This window comes from Ailuropoda melanoleuca, chromosome 15, assembly GCF_002007445.2.
Source record: "Ailuropoda melanoleuca isolate Jingjing chromosome 15, ASM200744v2, whole genome shotgun sequence".
Lineage (NCBI taxonomy): Eukaryota > Metazoa > Chordata > Mammalia > Carnivora > Ursidae > Ailuropoda > Ailuropoda melanoleuca.
The window spans coordinates 87420843-87446970 of record NC_048232.1 but is presented as its reverse complement, the minus strand read 5'-3'; the positions used below and the strand labels follow the sequence as shown (position 1 = coordinate 87446970).

The 26128-nt window shown below is 46.6% G+C and overlaps 1 protein-coding gene across 3 annotated transcripts in view; it reads right to left on the bottom strand.

Annotated features, from left to right (window-relative positions):
- ATXN10 (ataxin 10) overlaps positions 1-26122 on the bottom strand; it is a 164693-nt gene extending 138571 nt beyond the window's left edge. For 2 of the 3 annotated variants that reach the window (XR_004621014.1, XM_034644421.1), the window contains exons 1-3: positions 25965-26122; positions 6231-6422; positions 164-246 (exon numbers count right to left, since the gene is read on the bottom strand). Coding sequence is in view for 2 of the 3 variants with exons in the window: in XM_034644421.1 (XP_034500312.1) it covers positions 164-246; positions 6231-6422; positions 25965-26080 (391 nt within the window). In the remaining variant the exon portion in view is untranslated. Of the gene's footprint in view, positions 1-163; positions 247-6230; positions 6423-18563; positions 18706-25964 lie in introns of those variants that run through there. The other variant, XM_019803351.2, reaches the window with a different exon arrangement.
- Positions 26123-26128: the final 6 nt, after the last annotated feature.

Sequence of the window (26128 nt, the reverse complement as noted above, 5' to 3'; positions counted from 1 at the left end):
AAGGAAAGGAAGCTGTGGCAACTTTCTTTCATGATAATTTGCTAACATCCCTAAATAAGTTTCTCTGTACCATGAAATACAAAACATTTGCTTTAACTTAGAGCTGTGGTTTTTAAATCCTTTTCTCAGGTACAAATAACCCATGAATCACACTGCAAGTTACCTGTCAACAGGGATTCCTGTTCCACCCGCAGTTCACGAAAAAGAAGAATCAGGTCAACAGCGACGCCAATTGTATCCAAGTTCCTGTAAAAGATTTTTTAAAAAGACAAAGTCAGACCCATTAATTTCCCTAAGTCTGCATATTTCAAATGATGATCCAGGGAATGGAGCCGCGACTACTGGCTCACAATGTCTGTGGTAAACAGCATCGTGGCCCCTCGAACCGTCCACATCATAATCTCAAAACCTGCCAATGTGTTAGCTCAGGCCAAGGTAAAGCAGACCTCAGGTTGTGAGCAGATTCAGGATCTTGAAATGGAACGATTACCCTGGATTAGCCAGGTGGGCCTAATGTGTTCACAAGGGTCCTTAAAAGAGGAATACAAGAGGGTGTCAGAGTCAGGGAAGGGGCCATGAGCCCAGGAATGTAGGCAGCTTCTAGAAGCTTCTAGAGAAGGCCAGGAAATGGATTTTCCCCAAGAGCCGCCACAGGGAACTCAGGCATGGTGACCCATCCTAGCCTTCTGAGCTCCTGAACCAAAAGGTAACAACTCTGTGTTGTTTTAAGCCACGAAGCGTTTGGTAATTCGTCACAGCAGCAGGAGCAAAGTAATCCAGACTTGGGGCAGCAGAAGCAGGCAGTGCAGCTGTAAACAGACACCTGAACGTGTGGGGGCAGCTCGGGAAGCTGGCGGTAGAAGAGGGAGCAGCATCTGAAAGGCTCAGACACCTTTGCAGACTGCTGGTGGGCACGAGGACGCCGAAGGCTCCGCCAGTGAGGGCTCAGAAGGAAGTGGGGAACCTATCACTGGAAACCGGGGAAAGGAGACCCTCTTCCCACAGGGGCAGAAGCTCAGCAAAGTGATGAACTTGGATATTTCGCTGAGCACACTTCTAAGCCCCCCGCTGCAGTTGCGACCTGACGGCTTCCTGCTGCAGCTAATAAAATGGCCAAGGGGAGAGAGAAAGGAGATGAAGAGGGAACCAGGTCTTGCTTCAGGAAATACTCAGTCTAGCCAGATGGCAAAAGATGCTATAAAACTGGAATAGTCACTGGCAAGAAAGTGTGCTCCGCAGAGAAAGCCAAGGGGCTAGCTGGACAACCTTCTGCTCATGCCTTGGAAGGATCAAAAGGTCAGAGTGTTCAGTCCCAGGGCAGGAGGGGCTCTTTGAACAGATAAAGGTGGGACTCATTCCCCTGTCACCTCAGCAGAAGCCAGGATTAGAGTTGGGGTTATCGAAGAAAGCTCTGTGGAGGACGCTCTTGTCTAATCATGGGAATCCCCATGACATACATGTGAGATCCATGCGGTTGCTGAAAATGTTTTAACGGGAGAAACCCTGCCGGCTTGGATGAAATGCACAGAGAGAGGATGAAATTTAAAAAAAGAAAAAAAAAGGTGTCAGGCTCCCAAAATTCTGCAGGCAGGAAGTAGGCTGATGGAACTACTCAGGTGCACACATGTGCTCCCTTTCGGGGGCGGGAGAGTGGGGGTAAAGGAAGGGTGACTCTGAGGGCAGGGCCAAGGGCACAGCCTCAAGCCACAGACGATTTTTCCCAGGCCTTGAAACCTAGCTGAAACTGCTTTGCTTGGGATCAGTGATTCCTCTTTTCCTTCTATTTTCTCCTCTTTTAAAGGATAATGTCTAAAACTGTTATCCTAGGCCTGCCCCCAAACTGCATTTGGGGGGCAGATAACTTGTCCAGTTTCATAGGCACACAGATAAAGTGGAATTCTGCCCCAGGATGGAGCACATCCAGCATCTGACCCCTAAGTAATTTAGACGACTGGCTGATGAGATTTGGGACTTTTAGCTCATGAGACTTAGATGAGATTCTGGACTCGAGCTGATGTTGTCGGGGTCAAAAATGTGGGGCCTCGGGAAGGGAGGAATACGTTCCGCATACACAACAGACATGAATCTTTACGGGACACGGGGTGGAATGTGGTGGGGAAAACAATGGCCCCCCGAAAGATGTCCACACCCTAAACTCTGGAACCTGTTAAAACGCTATCTTATATGGCCAAAAAGATGTGGTGTAACAAGAAATATGTCTTTGGTCTTTGTCCCCAGTTCCTGGCACGGAGCCCCCAAAACCCTTGGAATTTCCAGTGTGATAAGGAGTCTTTTGTTATTTACAACAAGCCCCTTTCAACCATGATTGAGTTTATGCTGATAAGGTGGCTCTTATGCCGCCTCTAGGTAGCTTCACAGGGAGGCTGGCAGCCAGAGGAACCAACCAAGTGATGACAGGGCTCTAACTTTCAGCCCCAACCTCCAGACCTCTGTGGAGGAGAAAGATCTAGAGATTGAGTTCAATCACCAACAGACAACGATTTTACCAATCAAGCCTATGTGATCGAACCTCCATAAAAACCCTACTAAATGACAAGACTGGAAAACTTTTGTGTGGGCTGGTGAACACATCAGTGCTGGGAGGATGGTGGCATGACCAGAGGGAGCATGAATGCCCTGAGGCCACCCACTTGTCCTACGCATCTCTTCTCTTTGGCTATCCCTAAGTTGTGTCCTTTACAGCAAACTGGTAACAGTATGTAAAAGTGCCTCCCTGAGTTCTGTGCAAACCTGTGGGGTGTCATGGGAACCCCTGAATTTGTCGTCAGCTAGGCAGAAATGTAGCTTGGGCAACCCGTTTGCATCTGAAGTGGGGCCGTCTTATGGGACCGAGTCTTCTAAATTATGGGATGTGATGCCACTGACTCCAGGCAGGTGGGGTCAGAATGGCACTGAATTGCTAGACACCCAGCTGCTGCTGAAGACTCACAATGGGTCAGAAAATATCAGAAGAGACTTTTTCTAGATATGATTAAATTAATGGTTTTGCGATGGGGAGACTATCCTAGATTATCGGGGTGGGCACCATGTGATCCTAAGTCCTCATCAGAGGGACGCAGGATGGTCTGAGTCACAGAGTTACTGGAAGATGCTCTGGTGTCGCTCTGAAGATGGGAGGATGGGGCCGTGAACAAGGAACACACACAGCCTCCAAAAGGTAGAAAAACAAGGGAATGGATTCTCTGCCAGAGAGAGAATCTCTACTACCAGCCCTACTGGTTCTCTCACTTGGGGTCCGTGAGGCTAAGTTTGGACTTCCGACTCCAGGACGGTAAGGTAAGAAAGTTCCGTTGTCTGAGCAAGCCGCTAAGTCTGCAGCAACACGTTACAGCGGCAAAGGAACGAGCACAGCGCCCTACCTTCACTTCTCAGCACGAATTGGAATTAAGTCAAGACACTGACTCCTTAAAGGACAAGAGGGTCAGGATCCTCGCTCCCTTCCCCAAGGCCAGGGGGTCAGAGAGCCCCTGCCCCTTTGTTCTTTCCTTGGAAGCCTGGTAGGAAAAGCGGATCAGTGCCTGCCTTCCAGAAAAGAAGAGGCTATTCTGCCTCTCCTCCTGCTCTTGCCTCTACACCCGCATACACATGGCTACGGCACCTATTCCTGTATGGCCAGATTTGGGGGCGGGGGGGGAAGAGAGAGAGAAAAGAAAAAGGAAAAATATAATTTCATGACATGAAAGCTTCATGAAATTCAAACATCAGTGTCACCGATAAAGCCGCACTGCCACAGGCACATGCTCACACACTGTCTGTGGCTGCCTGCACACCACAGCAGAGCTCAGAAACCGGGACAGACATCACAAAGCCAAAACCACTGACCTGGCTCCTGATGGGAATGACAGTGACCCCGCAACAGGGGTCATGCTGACATGTGGAGCTAGCGGCTTTGGGTACTTCTGAGGACTCCCTGAGATTTCACAGGACTCAGACTGTTTGCTTTGCCGTGTTATATCCTGGTCCATACACAATAGCAAAATAGAACCCCGTCCACACAAGGGCAGCACTCAGACAGAAGATGTAAAAAGATCTAGGCCTTACTGGCAGCACACCTTTTGATGGACTCCTTAATAACGTAAAATAAAGCACCAGGAACTCCATAACGGCTGCAATCTGAATCCTGACAGGCTCAGAAATAACTGGCTTTCATGAAGGTCGGCCTCGAAGGCCTTACTAGAATCTTCTGTGTCTCTAACCAGAAAAGTGATTTTTCTAGCAGCTGATGCCCTAAATGGTGAGAACTTCCCTCTAAAATCAACCGTGAATAACAATCTAATCCTAGACAGAAAGAGGCAGAAAAACCAACACTTTCAAATGTTCGTTTTCATTTCTCCCCAACCACGGCTGCACGCGACAGAGATACCGTGGCCACACAGAGACGGATGCTTGCTCGGATGGCCCTGCCAGAAGACACAGATACTTCATCTGCCATAGGATTTATGCTTGCAATGTTTCCATTTTTGTAGTTTACATATTACTTGTACACTCAGAAAAAGAAAATAAAAATTAATTGCAGAGGAAGTTGTATTATCATACACGTAATTCTACCGCACGAGCTTCCCGAGGACGGTTACTGAGCAGACGCATGCAGAGCGCAGAAGGCAACTTGCATATCTAATCTCATTTAAAACTCCCAACGGCCCTGGGTAAGAGATACTGCTTGCCCTGACTTCCAGAGGGGAAGACCAGTACTCAGGAAGGTTGAGGCCCCCCTTCAGGGTCCAGTGGCTGTTCATGGGATGGAGCAGTCACCCACGACAGGGGTCAATGGGTGTCTCAGGGCAGTTATGACAACCACTTCTGAGCTGAGCTTCGGAGACGCAGACAGCGTTCCCTGGTTCTACCGTTCACAGAATGAGGGACTATCAGACCAGTTCTTTACCGCGAATCAGTTTCTTCTTTTTTAAAAGTAGAAAAACAGTAGCATGCTATTTCTTGGGGTTGGTTCTAAAAATAAAACACGACACCGCAGTGAAGCCCTGGGGACGAAGCCTGGTGTGGAGGGCAGGCCCACCGAATGCTCGCTTCCTTCCCCACGAGGCTGGCAAGGTACAAGGATGAATTTGCCAGCCCACAGTCAGAGTTTCTGTTCTAAGGCTCTCTCTTCCCTCCCCCTTCACAGCAGAGGGGGCCCCTGCCCGGAAAGGGACAAAACAACTAGCTCCTGCCCCTGGCTTCGTTTCTAGCACAGAACTAGTTATGTTTCAATGTTAACTATTATTAGCTACATTATTATTGTTTCTATGCATTTACCTGCAAAGGGACAGCAGGGTCTGCTCAGTATTAAAAGTTAAACAACCCTGGCATTTACCCCCCCACACTTTGATCTTCAAAATCTCATTCGTCACATCAAAGCCTCAGGTATAAGACTGTCTAGGCAGCCAAGGGGGTCCCTCGAGTGGCTTCTGGATCAGGCCAGCTTCACCCACCACGGCAGTGATAGAGAGGCCTGGAGGCTCTGTCTACATTCAAGTCCAGGAAAGAAAGGGGAGCATGCTCTTTGTGGCTTCTGACTTCATCTCAAGTAAAAATGTGCAATAAAAAGCAGATTCCATTAACTCAAAGAGGAAAGGTGCTCAGTTCTGGGGGGAGAAAGTAACAAGCAAAAAAACAAGAATGGCACCTAATAATTCTCTCATTCACCTTCTTAACTACTTGCAAAAATGTGCCCCTTATAAAACAGATGGAAGGAAAGCTTGCAACTCTGCATGATCTAAAGGACATCTTAAAATAGGTCATCTTAGAAACCTAAAAGACATGCTCCTTGTTCAAAGTAAACACAGGGCTAATTAAAACACTAAAACTAATTAAAACATTTACAACTAAGAAAAGTGAGGTCCAGAATTGTGTATGCCTTTAGAAAGGCAGAATCTAGGATCAAATCAAAATTAAGTTAACATCACCGTGCTCTATGTCTATAACCAAATACCTCAAAACATATTAGAAAGAGAAGAAACCAAAATAACCCTTAATGTTAAAAACACTCTATTACATGTCGTCCCATTTATATGGTTGCCTACAAGTGTCCAGTGGCAAGAGAGCAGAATACCCATCCCCTGGAGATGTAATCCTAGCCTTGTGGTTAACGCTGGGTAATAATACTGTGGTGCCAAAATGATTTCTCACCGATAAACCTATACGACAGACCAGCACGCACATATGCAAGGAAATATAATCAAAAGTACGTATGTCACTACAAAGGACACTACCTGATGGAATTCTGGTTCGCAGAACACTCGATACAAGCATTGCGAAGACACCTGAAGCACTCCGTTATGAGCTGCAGGCTGGAGGCCAGATGTTGTACCTGGGATGGATCTCTGCAGGCCAGCTCAACAGCATGGGAGGATTTCTTCAGGATGTCCAGGACTCTTTGGAAGATAGTCCTCGGTGCGGTTTCTCTGAAAAAAGGATAAAATTGTTACAAACCAGAGGGGAAAAAAATCTAATTTCCGAATGTCCTATTCAGAATACCGCTTATACTTATTTCTGTGGGGAGGTGGGCCAGACCTGTCTGTTCTCACTCCTTAACTCACAACGCAAAATCAAACAGCGACATACCCGGAGCGCTTAGCCAGGCACCGTTCTTATCAACCTTTTCACGTATTTAGTTAAAGACCACTGAAAATGAGGGGAATTTAAGTCACTTGCCCATATCACTGGGATAATAACGGCCAGAGCCCCATTTCCAATAGAAACAGTCTGACTTGGTACTCCCACCCCTGTGACAACCCAAGTACCAGTCTCAGGTGAGGGTCTATGCTTATGGATCTGCCCTTAATCAAGACAGATTATCTACATTCTCTGTTCTTTTTTTTTTTTATTATTTATTTATTTGACAGAGATAGAGACAGCCAGCAAGAGAGGGAACACAAGCAGGGGGAGTGGGAGAGGAAGAAGCAGGCTCACAGCAGAAGAGCCTGATGTGGGGGCTCGATCCCATAACGCCGGGATCACGCCCTGAGCCGAAGGCAGACGCTTAACCGCTGTGCCACCCAGGCGCCCCAACATTCTCTGTTCTAGAAAGAGAATATAACCATGTCTGCTGCTGCCCAACATGAACTAAAGTACGATTTCGAGAAACACTATTCATGAGACCACGTGGGAGGCCAACCGAATTTCCATTCTCTAGATACAGAGAAGCCAGCAACATGAGCACTGAGCTTGTATAGATTCAACTACACAGATGGGAGGGAGGGAGAGAGAGAGAGAAGGGGGAGGGAAGGCAAAGAAGGGAGGGAGGAAGGAGGGAGATAAACAGGAAGAAACAGAGAGAAACAGAGATAGTGAAGAGAGGAGAGAAGGGGAGGGGGGAGAGGGCGAGCAGGCAGCGAGCAAGCGAGCGAGGGCACTGTTCCACCTACAGCGCAAGCCTAGGGGAGAAAAATGAACCTGTGGCCGGTCCCTCCGGACATCTCAGTTTCTGAAGCATGGCCTGCACCGGCTATCGTTAAAGAGCCATGAAGATAAGAATTTTTCGTGCAACCTGGCTCCAAAATGCAAGGCAACTTCCTCATTCCACGAATCTCCTAAAGAAACAGCCATCTATTTTAAGGTCAGAAGAAAAACTGCTATGCTGGACAACTGGCAAGATTATCGCTGTTGCACTCTGACCAGATGAATGCTCTCCTCTGGCCCCGTCGTGGAAGCCCAGCACCCCCACCTCTTCCTCGCACTGCGCCAGGTTACCAGGGAGCCGCCAGTTCATACGAAACCACTGGCACTGAACCGCCCACGTCACTGTGCCCGCTTAGGTGCTGGCGGAGCCCCTCCACGCATCTCTCCCTGCACACGGCCAGAGACATGCCCCTCCTTGAGCTTCAGGACCCTGAGTCCTTGTACTGCAACTAGCACGTTTTTAGCTCATGGACAGAGGACGTAAATCACATTATTTATCAGAGACTGAGTGACCAAATAAAATCGTGAAAGCCCAAGGGTACACCACTTACCCTGTCTCAGTAACCATAAGAAGCAATTTACACATAAAAGCCATTTTCAGTGGTGATCTGCCATAAAGAAAATTCAGGAACATTCTTGAGACATCTTTAAGGAGTACTAAATACAGTGCAGACATTAACATGCTAAGAAAATACCCAAGAGTTTAAAACGTGTGGAAGGATGCCAACCGTGATCAGGATTTCTACAACAAAGACTGAATCTCATTATCTGCCCCCACTGCACAAAGTTTTGAGGGCATCTATTATTTAATGTTACGGTCAAATAAAAGGAGAGTGCGACCACTTGAATCATCTGTAACCATGCCTCTTTCTCCTACCGAGACAGCATCATCTCACCTGTGATGAAGAAGCCGACATGACCTCTCCCCACCGGTCCTTTGCAAGGTACCCTCACACAGGCACCACCTTGCTGGCCGTGAACGGTCCTCCCAGAAGCCGCTCTTTGAAACCTTAACATCTGTCGTACTCAGTATTGGTATCAAACACATCAAAAGCTTTGGACTCACACTGTGGTAGATGAGAAAGCAAGAACGACAAAAAAGCACTGTTCTTGGGAAAATTGGAGAACTGATATTCCAAGCATAGAACAATTAGTAAGTTCTCGAAATATCCTACGAATAATTCCCAATGCTGCACGATAATTTTGTCACATCCGTACCAGGCCTTTCTCCTTTGTTACACTTTTAATCAAAAGAAAACTGTTTAACTGAGCTAAGGCCAACACCATCTTCCTGAAGTCGAGAACTGTGAATAGTGCCCAGAGCATCATCATGGTAGCCCTTATTCAGCACGCGGCAATTCACGTTTGCGGTGTAAAGAGAAGATAATTCAGGACGGTGATCACTGTCATCTGCTCCCCCGGGCTGCACACCCACAGATTCCTGAAAACACCAAGTACTTGCAAACCTCTTTGTCTGCTCAAACGTACACCCTCCCCCAGAACGCACCTTCCACACACACCCCCACCCAATTCTCTGCCTGCAAAATCCCGCATCTCCTTATTGAGGCCTTTTGAAGACTCCCAGCCCTGGAGAAACTCCCCCCGTCCAGATGGACCAGCTCCCGCCTCTGATTCCCACTGGAACTCCGTCCATAAGACTGGACTAATACTTACCTACATTGCGTTAGACTCACTTCTGCAGCCCAGCTCCCCCGCTAGCCCATAAATCACAGGAAAACAGAGCCTATCCTACTTTTTTTCTGTATCTCGAGGGCCCAGCACTGGCATTCACTAATTGTATTTATTCAAGTTGACAACAGTGATGAGACCATTTGCATGCTCAGTGGCGTCTGCCTGCCTCAGAGACCGGTACTGAGCGTCGGCCCTGAGCCGGGCGCTGGCCGAGGTCACCAGGGGAATGAGCGCATGGGCGGCAGCAACCGGAGAAAGGGAACTATCGAGGCATCTATTCAACTCTTCCGTTCCTGTTAAGAAATCCATATATCCTGGCCTCCATTTCTCCTCGAAAAAAGGTCATGTTTCCAGTAAGATGTAGATATCTTACGACTGATACTTAACAAACATCTAATTTCTCCTTCTCCACGGGTGACACAATGGATGAGCTTAAAGGTGGGGAATGTAACCCAACTGACTGTACTTTAAATTTCCTGAGAGCAAAGACTATTTGTTAGATGTCTGGCTCCCACAGAAAGGGTAGGAGGAAAAAACCCTTTCCTCTAGGCGATATAATAAATGGTTATAGACTTGACTCGCCATCTTTGCGTACAATACATGAACGACTTTCATCAGATCCGGAAAGAGCTTTCACTCACTACCAGTAAGAACTCTGAAAGCATCTAACAGTCTCGTGTATACTTCTGTGCTCCTCGACAGCCTTGACAGAAAGCTATTTGGTATAACAATTCCAAAGAGCCCTAATGAACTCTGTCTTCAAGTTCTAAGTTCACTGTCAAGACAACGCAGCTGAACACGTGACATGATTAACGACAGTGAAACTGTGAAGATCAATCGTTCCCATATTACAAATGTTACTATTAATAATTGCTGTCACTTCTGCTTTACCCAAACTAACACAAAATATTCACAGACTTTAAAAAGCTTAGCTACTTACTCACGGAAGGCAGAAAGTACTTAGGAGGACAATTGAGATTCAACTGTTAGACATTCCTATTAGATAGGAATGCATACCCCGAAGACAACGAACAAATGAAATGTTACATTACAGAACAAAAACCAAAAAAAAAAAGCCTTTGAATTCTACAAAAGGTAGAATTTCATTTCCTTCAAGTTTGAACAGATCTGTAGGTTTAATCTTGGCAAGTCCTGTCTGAGTAAAATTAAAGAAAACTCCCCAGGACCGCATGTCAGAGATTAGATAGGCCCTCTGCCCCACGCACACACTATCTTACAGTCATACAGTCAGTCACTGGTCAGGCTGGACCTCCTACTGAAAAGGAAACCAAGGCTCATCACTGCCCTACCCTCCTGGGACTTCCCTGCTTGAGAAAAGGTGGACTCAAACACCTCACCATTCAGTGAAAAACCGGGTAGGTCAGAGGAGCACAACCCCTGCCACTGAGAAAATGTATTAGAATGCGCCCAAGTTCTGAGATAAGAATCACTGGTTGTTATTTAAAATCACAGCCACCCCCCCTTACTGATCTGACCGGGCCAGACTGAACAAAATGAAAGAGAAATTAGAAACATCTGCTTCTCCTGCCAGAAACAGCCTGGGGCCGAATTCTGAGATTCATCTTTGCAGACCTCAAGCTCTCTTCTTTCATACTCGTTCCCTCTTCTGCTCCATCTGGAACTCTCAAGCTGTCCCTGACAGCCCAGACCAATCCGTGTGTCAGGAAAAGGCCAGCGAGTACGCACATGGGACTGGAGGGCCTGACACGCTGTCGCCACTCCGCACTCCGCCACTGGAGGAAAGGCAGCCACAGACAACACCTTGCGAATGAACGTGGCTGAGCACCGATAAGGCTCTACTTGGGGCACTGGCATTTAAAGTTCATCCAATTTTCATGTGCCACAAAGTTTATTTTTCCCAACCCTTTAAAAAGGTAAAAACCACTCACAGGCCATTTAAGGAAAAAAAAAAAAAAGACACAGACATTCAAAAAGGTGGCGGGCCTGACGTGGCCCCCAGATCAGTCTGGCACCCCTGCTTTAAACAGTCCTCACCCCACCCCCCAAAAATCACATGCTTCCCCCCTTCCCCACTATAGTCAAAATTCACCTCTCATCAGAATCGAATCGCAAATGCACGATGCCAAGTGAAAGAAGCCAAGAAAAGGTGAAACTGGCATGCAGGTGGAGAAACCAGCCACTGGCTGGAGAGTCCAGGAACAGCACTGCAGTCAAAGACACCTGCCAAGTGACAGCCCAGCCACGGGATCTGCGGGGCCTGGGCCACTCTGGGGTGCCGCATAACCCCTACCCATGGGGGGCAAACGGAACTGGACCCTCACGTATGTAACCAGACAGAGAAAGTAACTCCAGAGGCATCAGGAATATGTTAGCCGAAACTACAGAGCTTTGGAAGAGAACATACGGAGAATGTCTTATATTCTCAGGCGGAAAAAGATTTTGCATAGAAGGCCTCATTAAGAACCACATTAAACCTTATTCAAAATATTTGAACACAGAACCGGAGACGGTAAGGACGCACCAGCCCCTTCCTGGGAGACGAGTGTGGGTGGAAGGCAAAGGCGCATCTGGTTTGTCACACGGAACACAGACGGCTCACCGACAGGCAGCCCGACGAGGGAAAGGAAAGGTAACCCGAGTCGGAGGCCAGGTGGAACCACATGCACAGGCCGGAAGGATTTTGGCTTGTATCCCGACGGAAAGCCACAGCGGACGAAGAGAAGGCACCAGCAGACCAGTCAGGACCCTGTTCTAGGAAAAGAGTGGCAGCAGCAGCGTAAGCAAAGATCAGGCTCTGGATATGCTCTCGAGAAAGCCAATAAGATCTGATGACAAAAGGTGTCGTGAGGGCCATCTGAGAAAGGGGATTCAGGGAGGACTCCAGAACTGGGGACCACGCCACGTCAGGGAAGATGTCCGTGCAGCTCGCAGAAAGGGAGAAGGCTGCCTAGAGGGATCCAGGGGGTGCGGGGCTCTGCAGGCTGGGGCTGGGACTGGCGAGGCTGGAGGTGCTTTCCAGAAACGGTGAACCACGCAGGAGACAGAGGAATCCACAAGTCTGGAGTTGGGAAGGAAAGTTCAGCCTGCGCAAAATGTTTTAGCCACCAGCAGATGGAGAACACTGAAGCACGAGACTGAACGAGATCACCTGGGAGGGAAGTAAGCACAGGGAGGAGAGAAGAGGGCTGAGGACTGAGCCCTGGGAGCCGGGAAGGAGCAGCCAACAAGGGAGGCGATTCGGAAGAGAGTGGTGGCGTGCAAGATGGGTGAAGAAAGTGTTTCAAGGAGAAAGACATGAGCAACTCCATCAAATGCAGCTGGCAGGTCAGGGGAGCAAAAAACTGAGGAGGAACACCACTGGCTAGCAACATGGAATGGGTGCAAGAGAAAAAAGAAACTGAGGTAGGTAAGTGTAAATCACTCTTTGGAGAAGTTCTGTTATAAAGGGGAGCAGAAAAAAGGGATCACGGCTCAGGGAAACTCGGAAATAGGAGCGAGTTTTCTCACAATGGGAAAAATTGCAGCAGATGTATTAACTGATGAAAATAATCCAACAGAAAGGGTAAAACTGATGATTTAAGAAGGGGGGGGGAGAATTACTGGAGCAATGCATGCAAAACGGAGTGAAGTTGAATGTGCAGACCTGAGGGGGGTGGCATTCAGAGCAGGACCGTTCATCCACAGCCACAGAAGGGAATGCAGGTGATGGGCACGGACGCAGGGAGCTGGGGAGAGAGGGTGATGGAGAGCCCTGGAACTTACCTTCTGGTTGCTCCTCTCTTCTCACTCAAACAGGAAGCCAGGAGTGAGGATGAGGGAGAGACAACGGAAAGTTAAGGAAAGCGAAAGGTGTGACATGGCTGACCAGGAAAGCAGGAGACCGAATGGACTAGGGAGAGACAGAAGGATTACCAGGCAGTGCCAAGGCAGGCTAGTGACCAATCTAAACACAGACCCATCAGAACCATCACGTAGGGATTGTCAGCTTCCTACAAGACCAGCGACCATGGCTGTAAGCTCTTCTCCAGCCTTGCTCCGTTACCTGGGTTCAGGCACAGAGGACACAGCAAGCTGGCTTTAACCAGAGCTGCAGTAGTCCCAGGAAAGCCTGAGGCCAAGTTAAGAGAAGGGACGAGGGAACGGAGGGTGGATACACAAGCGAATGCTTTTAGTACCGGCCCATCAATCTAACGTGGGTCACGGACAACGTGAACCTGAGGACTTTCAAAAGGGACAGGAAATAGAAGTAGTAGGATCGGGGCGCCTGGCTGGCTCGGTCAGTAGAGCATGGGACTCTTAATCTCAGGGTTGTGAGTTTGAGCCCCACATTGGGCATGGGGCCTACTTGAAATTTAAACAAACAGAGAAAAAGTAGTAGTAGGATCAACAGACTGTAGGTCCTGGTTGGGTTGAAGACCCTTGAGGGAAGTGACCTGGGGAAGATCAAACAGGTGACCAGAGTGGGACCCCCTAAAACTGAGACTGTGGTGGGGGAGCAGCTATAGTTAATGATAAGGCCTAGGGGAGGCTGGCAGCGTGTGGCTAGATGGGGTGGAGATCAGGCTCATTGACAGGAGAGAAAGTCAAGGAACAAAAAGGCTGGAGTGAATACCGAAATAACCAAGATTTAAGATAGGACAAGCAGTGCAGAGTTAACAGTGGCATAGAGTTCATTCTCCAAGGAATGAGGTGAAGTGACCCACGGAACTCTTCTAGCAGCAAAAGTGACCACACACGCAGTACACACTGATGGCGTGAGATGGAAAGCTGGAGGCGTTCCAGAGAAGGTCTGAAAGCAGCCAGGACCATCAAGGAGGACGCCTTCAAGCCCAGGGTACGCTGGAGAGAGAACAGCCTCCCACTTGGAAGACCTTCTGGAAAGGCATCCCTCAGAGGCGAGCCGTATTTCACTTCGATCAAGAGGATCAACGTTCAGAGAAGAAAAAGAGGACACGTAGAATTTTGCGGAGGGCATACACGAAAGGCTTTAACAGCTGAGGAGTCAGAAAAGGGTTCATACAAAGCCTTAAGGGAATTGGGGAGTAACGGAAAACCTCGTTCACCATATAAATGAGAAAATCAGCTTGTGAATTTCCACCAACACGCCTGTCGAGATTTTATTTTCAGGGGCACTGAAACCACAAGTCACTCTGGGGAGAACGGATGCCTGTGCGCTACTGAGGTTTTCCATCACGTAATGGTGTATCTTACCATTTGTCTCCTTTAACATCCTTTGATAAAGCTGTAAATATTCTCAAGGACAATGACAGCCACAAACCTTAAATCGTGCTTATTACGTGCCAGGCACTTCCCTGAGCCCAACACACACCAACGGCTCAGGGGCTGCCACGAGAGCCTCGCAGGCTTACCCACCGTCTCCTGAGCTCTGATGCGACTCGCCCAGGCCTGCGGCCGGCAGAGAGACTGACTCAGCGCGGGCAGGCCCGGGGTTCCTGGGCCTCTGCGTGAGTTTCCTTGCCCACAGTCCAGGGACCACTACAAAAGACTGGAAGAATGAACAGCTGAGAAATTCTGCTCTGAGGGCACTGGTGGTCACAGCCCCGGCCTTATTTATTTTGACTTGCTGGCTCCAACGTTTTCCTGTCTGTTTTGTCCATTTAAGATAATTGAATGTGAGGGGTGGCTCACCCTGACCACATCTGTATTTTGAAGTTGAGTCAGAACACCTTACCAAATCGTTCCATGTGGCCCTCCAGCTTATGGCCTAGGTAAAAATAAAGGAAACTGTCATCCTACTCTGAAAAGTGCTTTTTATAGCATCACTTAATTGATGTTCTCTCTCAACAAAGCTGATCTGAATCATGGTTGAGTCAAGATGCCATATGGTGACCTTAGCGAAGCTGACGACTCGTGTGGGTTTCTTGGGGGTTTTCGTTTTGTTTCATTTTTTGTTTTTGTTTTTGGCACAGCTGAAGATTCTTGCTGGCCGGAGGCTCAGTAATGTTTGGGGAAAACCTATGTGAGTATGTGCGTACGCAGACGGAGAGGTTTGAGCTCTGTAGCATGTTGACCTCTAACGTGCTCATTCTATTCCCTTTGTGAAAGTTCGTCAACATAGTTACGAGCAATTAGGAATACCAAGGCATTTTCTACCATCTGAAATCATAGTCCTCTCTCATATTTGGTATTTTTTCTACCTTCCTTGCTAGAGTCTTTCGTCTACACTCTCTCTTTATATGTAATGACTTAAGAAAATTATTCGAGAAATAATAAAAACCCCATCAAGTGCTCATTCTGAGCTAGGTCTTCAAGCAGGGACTGAGAACACAGAGGTAAATAAGGAGAAGCCTGCTCTCAGGCTGCTCTCGTTCTAGTGGGGCCGGCAGGTGACTAGTGATTACAACACTCTGGGAAGTTCTTTCAAAAAGGAAGCACAAAGTGCCACAGGGAAAACAGGGCAGGAGGCACCAAGATCAAAACAGGTTTCCAGTAGGAGGTGAAATGGTAATTAAATCTTGAGGGAAAATTAGGTGTGTGTATCCGCAAAGGCATGAAATCATAAGACATTCACACTTATAAACTCAGTATTCTAGCATTTGGACTCTTGCTATGTTAAGTGCGGACTACCTACAGCTCTTTCCACTGGATCAACTCCCGCTGCGGTGCTAAACACTGGCACATGTGAACTGATCAAATAAAAGTAAACCTAACTAAAAGCTTTGGAGTAACCAGAATAATCATTACTGACCAGCTCTCGGACAGCACTCAGAAGGGGTGTTCTCATCACAGCCACTGGCTCCTTATCGCGCTGTACAACTCAATGTGTACGGAGCACCCAAAACAGACCAGGAACTGCATCAGAGATGCCTGTCACACCTGACATCTCCCCTCCGTTCCAAACAACATAATCACGGTTCTTCTTAAAATATATAAACACACAGCCCGGCTTTAAAACAAGACACGTATGTCCATACTCAAAAACTGAATGGAAATGCTCAGCTACAATCAGGTCTCAAACCAAGGAGTGAAGCATCCTCCGAACGGGCAGAAACCCCCGACACCGTGTGGCAATCAGGGCCAACATGTGCAAGTCAGTGCTAGGACTCCCCTGCATCTGAAGAAGGAAGAGTACAGTAGGAATTACCAAAAATCCAAGGCCACCCAAATATCCATCAGTAGGAAAAAGGGTAAATTCTAATGTATTCCTGTGCGGGAATACTTTACAACAGCTGGAGTTAACGATCTGGCTCTCCATGTGTGAAAACCGGCAGCACTCAAAAAACTAACATGAACACAACGTGCAAAGTGCAGAGCATATAGCTTATCGCTTATGAAGTCGAGAGGGAAGCATGGGATTGGACAATGAAACAAACTGCCCCCCCACCGCAATCCCCCCAACCCCCAGTGATCATGTCCTGATGTGTGATCCCTCCCGTGACCATGACAACATGCAGTAGAAAGGGTAGGTCATTTCCAAGATTATAAAGGCGCTCCAGCGTCCATCCTGAGCACGCTCTCTTGGTTCGCTGGCACGGAATGACCCAGCTGCCAGGGCAGAAGCAGCCCCAGGGAAGGCTCTATGTGGCAAGGAACTGAAGGGTCCACCCAAAGCCTGGTGAGAGCTTGGGATCGGGCTTCCAGCCAGTCAGGCCTTCAGAGGCTGGCGGACCGGGTGGACAGCCTGACTGCGACCTCAGGAAAGACACTAAGGCAGATCCACCCAGCCAAGCACTTCCTGACCGTCACAAACTGGGTGAAGTAATAAATGTCTGTGGTTTCACGTTGCTACCTTGTGGGGTAATCTGTTCTCATCAGAGGGCATAAACGGTATCAGTAACGTTCTGGCCTTCGAGACAAGACAAAACTTGAACATTTGTTGACTTTGCAAGTGAAATGCACGAGTACTCGTTAGATCGTCTGTTTTATCATCTACCATAAAGACACAGACATTATTATGTATTTGTGGTTTTGATTTGTCAAAAGTTTAAAAATAAGCCAACAAACCAACAAAAACACTAGGATGAAAACAGTGAAAAGCTTCAATTTCCTTTTCCAAAGAGTACACAACTATGGTTGCTCTAAAGGTCAGCTCCTGAAGCAGCGACCGTGCAAACATATCTGGATTCCTCTAAGTCACAACACCGTTACTTTCAAGTACTTCTTTTCTTACTGGAAGTTCTTACAGCTTCTTAAACCTTTTTAATATTGCTAAAATACCTTTTTACCGAGGAATTACAATTGTGGCATGAAATTACTGCCCACATCTTGGATCTGAAAAACCATTTTTCTTCTACTGAGTTTCTTGTTCTTACACCTATTTCTTATTCCAAAGTTTCAGAGGCAGTTCCAAAAGCCTATTAAAACAAGAACCAGACCATGGAAATGACATGAAATTAAAGACTTTACAAGCATGACTTTAAAATACACAACATTCTCAAGAATTATTACACATTTCTTTTCACTTTCTACTCTGACTAGAGCCGACATACAGCACACTAAAACCTGCATCAGCCCTACAAGGCAGGTATCATAATACCCATTTCTTCTGGGGAGTGGTGAGAAGGGTAATAACTTACAGGCAGAAAAGTGAGATATAATTTTACATGAAATACACAAATCATGTTTGTTTAATGAGTTGTGACAAATGCTCCAGAAAATTCCCTCGTATTCCTTTCCAGTCGATCCCCAACTTCTTTTGACAACCATTGTTCAGATCTGTATCACCACTGATCAGCCCTGCCAATTGTAGCACTTCATAAACATAAAATTACATACTATGTACTTGCTGTCTGGCTTTGTTCACTATGTCCCTGAAACCCACCCATACTGTTGTATTGGTGGTTCGCTCATTTAAATTACCAAGTAGTTTCAGCCATTTCCCACTGGTGGACGTCTGAGGTGTTTCTAGTGCTTGGCTATTATCAATAAAGCTACTACAAGGATTTTTTTTTATAAGTCTCCTATGGACACATGTTCTTGTTTCTCTTAGGTAAATACCTAGAGTCATAGGCAGGTATATGTTAAACTTTACAAAAAACTGTCAAAATGTTTCCCAAGGCAGGTGTACCATTTACACTCCGACCAGCAATTTATGGGAGTTCCAGTTGCTCCACATCCTCATGAAAATTTGGTGCTGTCTGTCATTTTAATTTTAGCCATTTCAATGGGTATGCAGAGGTATCTCATTATGGTTTTGTTTATAAAAAATTTATTGCGGGGCACCTCAGTGGCACAGTGGTTAAGCATCTAACATTTGATTTCAGCTCAAGTCATGATCTTGGGACTCTCTCTCTCTGCCCCTCCCCCATTCTCTCAAAAATTAATTTAAAATTTTTAAAAATAAGAGCTTTATTGAGATATAATTTGCATAGCATAAAATTCACCCATTTCAAGTGTATGATTTGATGGATTTTTGTATATTACATTATTAATTTTTTTATTGTGGTAAAATATAATACAGTAGTCCCCCTGCCCTTATCCACAATTTCACCTTCCGTGGTTTCAGTTACCTGCAGTCAGTCACAGTCCAGAAGCAGATGCCCGCCTTCTGATGTGCCATCAGGTCAACAGCAGCCTAATGCTACGTCACAGAGCCTATGTCATTCACCTCACTTCATCCCGCCATGCAGGCGTTGTATCATCTCACGACCTCACAAGAAGGGTGAATACAGCACAATAAGATATTCTGAGACGGACCACATTCACATAGCTTTTATGACAGTACGCTATTACTGTTGCATTTTACTATTAGTTATTGCTGTTCATCTCCTACTGTGCCTAATTTATGAATTAAATGTTATCATAGTATGGGATAGGAAAACATAGTATATATAGGATTCGGTACTCTTTGAATGTAAAATCCAGCAGCTTGAATTATGTTCACATTGTTGTGCAACGATCTAATTCCAAAACTTTCTGAATACACCAAACAGAAACTCTGTAACCATTAAGCATTGACTCCTCCCCACCCCCGACCACCAGTAACCTCTCATATGCTATCTCCAATTTGCCTAACTCTAGGTTCTTTCATCAAAGTGGGATCATGTATTTGTCCTTTTATGTCTGGCTTCCTCCACTGAGCCTGTTTTCAAGGTTCCTCCATATGGTAGCATGGGTCAGCACTCCATTCCTTTTTATGGCTACGTAATATTCCAAGTATGGCTAGAGCACATTTTGCGTATCCACTTGTCCGCATCTGGGTTGTTTCCATCTTTTGGTCATGATGAGTCATGCTACACCGAACGCTGGCACCCGAGTACCTGCCGGAGCCCCTGCTCTCAGCTGTGTCTGTGACACACGCCCGTAGCCAGGACTGCTGCGTGGGGTCAGCCTTCTGGGGGGCCACCACACTCTTCTCCTGGGTGGCTGCGCCATGTGACATCCCCACTAACAATGTCCAAGTGTTCCAATTTCCCACGTCCTCACCAACACCTACTTTCCTTTTTTTGCTGTTAACAGGTATCCTAAGATATGTAAAAGTGGTATCGCATTTTAATCTGCATTTCCTTAATGACNTCCACGTCCTCACCAACACCTACTTTCCTCTTTTTGCTGTTAACAGGTATCCTAAGATATGTAAAAGTGGTATCGCATTTTAATCTGCATTTCCTTAATGACTAACGACACTGAGCACTTTCCGTGTTTGCTGGACACTTACATACTGTATCTTCTCTTGTGAAGCACAGAATTTTTTCACCCAATTTTGTAATCGGGTTTGTCTTTTTACTCTTGTCACAGGAGCACTATGAACACTAAAAAGTCCTTTGTCAGATATATGAACTGCAAGTATTTTCTCAGTTTATGGCTTGTCTTTTCATTTTCTTAATGGTGTCTTGGGATGAGTATAAGTTTTTAATTCTGATAAAGTCTATTTTGATAAAGTCCATTTTTTCTTGCATGGTTAGTATTGTCTGTGTGCCGGATAAGAAATGTTTACCTACACTCCAGGTCACAAAGATATTCTCCCATGTCTTCTTCCCAACACTTTGGTTTTAGCTTTTATGTTGAGGTATTTTTTGTGGATGTGCAATATGTGGGAATAAAGTTCACTTTATTCCAATTCAATATTAAGTTGTTCCACCATCATTATTAAGAGAAATAGTTTTTACACCGATTTTGGTTTTGAGTTTGCAGATATTCGTCAAAGGGAAGATATTTAGAAATGGCCTCAATTTTTCATACACAACACTCCGTGTTCAATAAAAGAGACAAGACCAAATTACTGAACACAAGGAAAACTGACACCAGAAAGTTATCAGGCACATTTTGTGGTTGTTTTTAAGTAGGATCCACACTGAGTGTGGAGCCCCACATGGCGCTTGAACTAGCCACCCTGAGATCAGGATCTGAGCTGAAACTGACTAGGCCACCCAGGCACCCCCTCAAGGACATTCTTTCAAATAACTATAATTAATATGTTCAAGAATAAAAAATCAAAGAGAAATCCTGCAATATGATAACTCAAAAATACAATATCTGAAACTAAGAACACAGCAGATAACAGCAGACTAAACACAGCAGAAGGGAGGATCAGAAACTAGAAGGCAAATTAGTAGCAAATTTGCAAACAGAAACTCTGAGAAGGGACAATAGAGAAAGGAGCCTATAACACACATAAAATACAGTGAGGGGCCCCATGGCGGCTCAGTCAGTTAGGCGTCCAACTCTTGGTTTCAGCTCAGGTCATGATCTCAGGATTGTGAGATCGAGCCCCAAGACAGGCTCTGTGCTCAGCAGGGAGTCTGCTTGAAGATTCTCTCCCTCTGTCCCTCTCCACGTGCACACATGCTCTCTTGCTCTAACTAATAAATAAATCTTTAAAATATATATGTGTGCGTGTGTATACACTATATATATACTGAAAGGTTTATTAACATGGGTAAGTGGAATCCTAGAAGGCAAGGCAAGAATGGGGAAGAGGCAACATTTGAAGAAATACCAGGTGACATATTGATGAAAAAAATCAAATTCAAGAAGCATTATCCAACAGAATAATTCAAACAAAAGCCAAAAATCTCTACCCTCCTGGGCCTCCTATTCTGGAAGGAGGAAGAGAAGCAATAAAAAATCACTACAAATAATACAGTATGTTAAAATATAGTTAAGCGCTCTCTTTTAAAAAAAAAAAAGAAATAGAATTTATATGGCAAAGGGGTTCAGAAGGATGGAGGGAAACAGCGGCACTATCAGATGGGATGTACAAAACCTGGAAGAAAGTAAACAGAAAAACAATTTTAACAAAACACAGATTAAAAAGGAAAACCATCTTGACAGAAACTAAAAAATATATGTGTATACAAACATATATACATACACATACCTACATACATGGATATTCACGAAATTGGAAGAAAAGACCAAGCATGCACAATGAGTAATAAAGCTATACATACCAGCAGTTCCACAAAAATTTGTCAAGCACCTCTAATTATTAGACCCCATGCTAGATGCTAGGGATACAGTGAATGGGATATGCTCACTTCATTCTAGAAGCCTGGGTGGCTCCGTCAGTTAAGTGTCTGCCCTCGGCTCAGGTCATGATCCCCCGGCCTGGGATAGAGCCCCATATCAGGCACCTTGCTCAGAAGGGAGTCTGCTTCTCCCTCTGCTCCTGTACTTTCTCTCGCTCTCTCTCTTGCTCTCTCCCAAGTAAATAAAATCTTTAAAAAAAAAAAAAGAAAGAAAGAAACAGCTTATCAAATGAAAGAAGCAAATTCTTAAGCTTGAGAAGAATTTCTAGAAAGTAGTATCCAAATGTTACATTACTTCCGGAATGCGCAAGAACCAGAACGTAATCTTCCCTATAGAAAAAAACACAGCGCAGCACTATCCAACAGAACTTTCTGCAGTGATGAAAACATTCCACATCTGCAGTGACCAACAGGGCAGCCACTAACCACATGTGGTTACTGAGTACTTAAAATGTTAGACCAGTGCAAATAAGGAGCACAATTATTCATTTTACTTATTTTTAATTAATTTAAATCGCCAAGCACAGCTAATGGCTGGCTACTTAATGGACAGGGGAGGTATAGAGTAAGACTACACGTTAACCTGGGGATCTGGCTACATCACAGAGATGAAGTAAAGATACACCACGAAGATAACTAAAGGGTTGGAAAACCTCCAGCAAAAACCCAAAAACAGAATTTTTAATGTATTTATATCTTACTTTGTCTCAAGAAAAACTTAATGACTTGCAAAGACTCAGAGCACAGCAAGAAAAATCGCTTGTTAAATAAATGTTAAAAATGCATATATGTACATGAAAACAAAAGGTATAAAACAATAATAGGTAAGAAACAGAACTACCTTCCACAGAGAAGAAACAGCTGAGCAGTATCTTTTTTTTTTTTTTTTGAAGATTTATTTATTTCAGAGACAGAGAAAGAGTGACGTGGGTAAGCACCAGCAGGAGGGGCAGAGGGACAGGGAGCATCTCAAGCAGACTCCATGCTGAGCACAGAGTCCAACTTGGGGCTCAAACTCACCATGATGAGATCACGACCTGAGCAGAGACCAAGAGTCAGATGCTTCACCGACTGCACCACCCAGGCACCCCGCTGAGTATCTTAACACTGGATTTTATGACTAAGCAACTCTTCATGGATTTTCGTGATTAAGATACTATTCAAGAAGTGGGTTACAGAATCCAGAGCATGAAGAATTTAGACTGGTGTATTAATGATCCATTGCTATATAACAAACTACCCCAAAACATAGCAGTTTAAAACAACAGCACTTAGGGTCTCACGCAGGTCTGAGGGTCAGGAATCTGGGAGTGGCTGAGTGCAGTGGTTCTGACTTAGGGTCTCATGAGCTCGCATGGATGGCTGGAAGTTCCCCCTGCAGTAAGAGCATCCACTTTCAAGATGGTTCATCACATTCCTCGCCACATGGATCTCTCTGCACAGATGTGAGTGTCTTCAGGACACGGCAGCTGACTTTGTCAGTGATTCAAGAGAGAGCAAAGAGGGAGCTGCCACTCCCGCCACAATCTATTATAATAAAAGCAAGTCACTAAATTCAGCCCACAAAGGAGAGAGGAATTAACCTCCTCTTCTTGAAGGATGGAGTATCAAAGAATTTGTGGAACATCAAAAACCATTATAATGGGGTAGGAGTATCTGTTCACTTGAGGGTGCTAGAAACTGTAATGAGATCCTGGGATTCCTTTCCCTGGAAACCCAAAAATTAGAATTATGACTTTGGAAATAGCATCAACTGCTTTCTAAAAAGCAAGCGATTAAACACAATTCGGTTCTCGGTCACTTACAATCCACCCACTTTTGAACAGCTGGCGTGAAAGAAATGGCATCTAACACCACGCTCTACATATAATGTTACAGATCCTCAAGGTAATTCTGCAAAGTGAGCAGTTTCATGCCCATTTTCAAGATGAGAAGTCAGTCCAGAGAGAGAAGCCACAAGTCTCGTCCAGGTCCACCTGGCTCCCAAGTTTTTGTTCTACTACAGGATGCTTCTCTCACTTACGCTACCACAGAAGCTAGTGTTTGTAACGTCAAACATATGGGAAGTACCACAAAATATATTATTTTGGCCAAGAGTCTCATCTTTGGTTCCATCAATGACTTTCTTTCCTCAATCTGTTTTTGTTTTGTCTGGTGTTTTCGACATGCTACTCCGAGGCCTCATTTCGCTTCACTTTGCGTCCCATCCAGCTCCTGGTACCTTGGCCCATCCTCCCTCTGGGTCCACCTGCATTGGAGGAGCAACTAGTAATTGCTCAGACACACAGAGATGCAGAGACAGAACCAGGACCAACAGCCTGTCCTTACAAACTCTCACGGAGGGCTCTCTGCACCACCACACAACCCTGCCTCCCCAGCCCAAGAACTGCACAGTTCACCTCTCCCTGGTCTCCAAACTCTGCCTGGAACAAGGACATTGACCCAGAAAAGCTCAAGTCAAATGTGGAAAGCTTTGCTTGCTCATTCTCCCATTTGCTCTCTCTCCCCCAACAATCCAACTCAACCCTGATGCTTGTCCATTCAGCCTTGTAAATATTTTCCAGTATTTATCCTGTCCGTCCCCATAAACAATGTCGTAGTTCAGACAATTTCCTCTTTCACTTGGGTTTCTGCATCAGCTGAAGTGTCTCCTGCCTCTAGCCTCACCCTCCCTAATTTATACCCCAGACAACGGTCGGAGAGTTCTTTCTAATGCCCAGAACTCATCCTGCCACGCCCTAGAAAGAACCTTCAAAGGCTCCCCACCCACTACCCTCACGACAGTCAAGAAGGCTTTGTAAAGTGGCTCAGGGTGTTGGATTTTACCCCACAGGTTATAAGGGATCAGATGTTTGAAGGTCTCCTCTGTATCAGACACCTTACCTACGTTACTTCATTCAATCCTCTCGGGGGCCCTGCAAAATCCGATGTGAGCCCTTTGCATATACTGTTCTAAATAGCCCTCTCATCTGTAAGCCATGCAGCCAAAATAATCTAAAGCCTTCCCTTGCCCACCATCTATTCAACAGATCCGCAAATTCCCTCTGTGCCACCACCTTCTTGTCTAGACCGTTACAATTTGTTTACACAGTGCTTTCCCTGCCCTGCTTGCAAAGAGGGATCAATCATGTCACAATCACCTTTATACCCTCAGCCCCGAGCAAAGAACCTGGTTCAGAGTAGGTGCTCAGTAAATGGCTGACAGGGGATTATCAACTAAAAGGGAGGTCCACCATGGTATAGATGTGCTGAGGCATCAACTCAGTCAACATACCTCCCAGGAGTATCTTATCAATTAACTATCTCCCCAAAAGCCCACGGAGTACCCGGGGCTTTTCCCAGGCCTTCAACAGCTCAATGCTTCTATTGTGATCTAAGGGAGCAGAAGGGCTCAGACCTTTAAAGATTAGAGGGCCCCTAGGGACTGATCATCCGGACCAACCCTCGACTAGCTGTCCCTTTGTGTTCTCTTTGTACACACACACCCCCACCCCGCGATAAAATTATCTGCCGGCTCCCCCAGAGCAGGGCATCCCAGTAAAAGACTTCATTTTTCAACTTCATCACGTAGCACAAAGCCTGGCACATGGGGGTCCACCAATAAATGTATTAAAGGATAAGAACACCAGCCAACGTTTATTTAGTACAATGTACTAAGGATTTGATATGCATTATCTCATTTAATCCCTACAGCAATCCTCCCAGGGAAATGCATTATTCCCACGTAAACAGATGAGGACACCGAGGCCCAGAAAAGACTAAAACACAACAGGCACTGAGAGCGTCATATACTTTGTATTTCCACATACTTTATTTATTTCATTCATCCCTCTGTACAATCCCGCGATGAAGTTATATATTATATTCCCATTTTTTACAAAACAAACAAAACAAAACAAAAAACCTAAGGCTTGGAGAAATCGCCCAATAACGCACTGGTTGTAAGGCCAGGAAACAAGCAGGTCCGCAGAGTCCGGGGCCCCTTTGCATTTGGCTATCTTGCCCCCCGCCTGGCAGTCAGGACTGAAGCGGCCCGCCCCCTCCCGACCTGGGCGCTCCCACTCCCCACCCTGCGCTGCCCCCGGCCCCGGGAGGCTGTCCCCACGGCGCAGCTACGGCGGTCCACGCGGCCGCCCCCCGGCTCCTCTGCAACGCGCCGGTCCCCGCCAGGACGCCGCTACGCGACTGCGGGCCTGGGCAGTGCTCCCGGCCCGGCCCCCCGCGCGCGCTGGGCCAGCAAGCCGGGCGGCAGGTGGCACCGGGATCGCCTGGAACGGTCCCCTTCCTGCGCCCGGCTCCGCACCTGTGCCAGCGGGTGGAGGGTGGAGGGCAGGGGCCAGCCCCCCGGGGCCCCTCGGGCCCACCGCGGAGGCCTCCGCCGCCCGCCGCCCAGGACGAGGGGCGCCCGCTCCCCGCTCGCCCGCGCCGCCCGGCCGTTACCGGTTCCGCTGCTCTTTGAAGAGTGCCGTCAGCGCGCGGAGGGCCTCCAGGTCCTGGATGGGCGCGGGCACCATGACGCCGGACAGCCGGGCGGGCGGCGGCCTGGGCGCCGCCATCTTGCCGCTCGCAGCTCGCGGAGCCGGGCGACGACGAGAAGCAGGAGG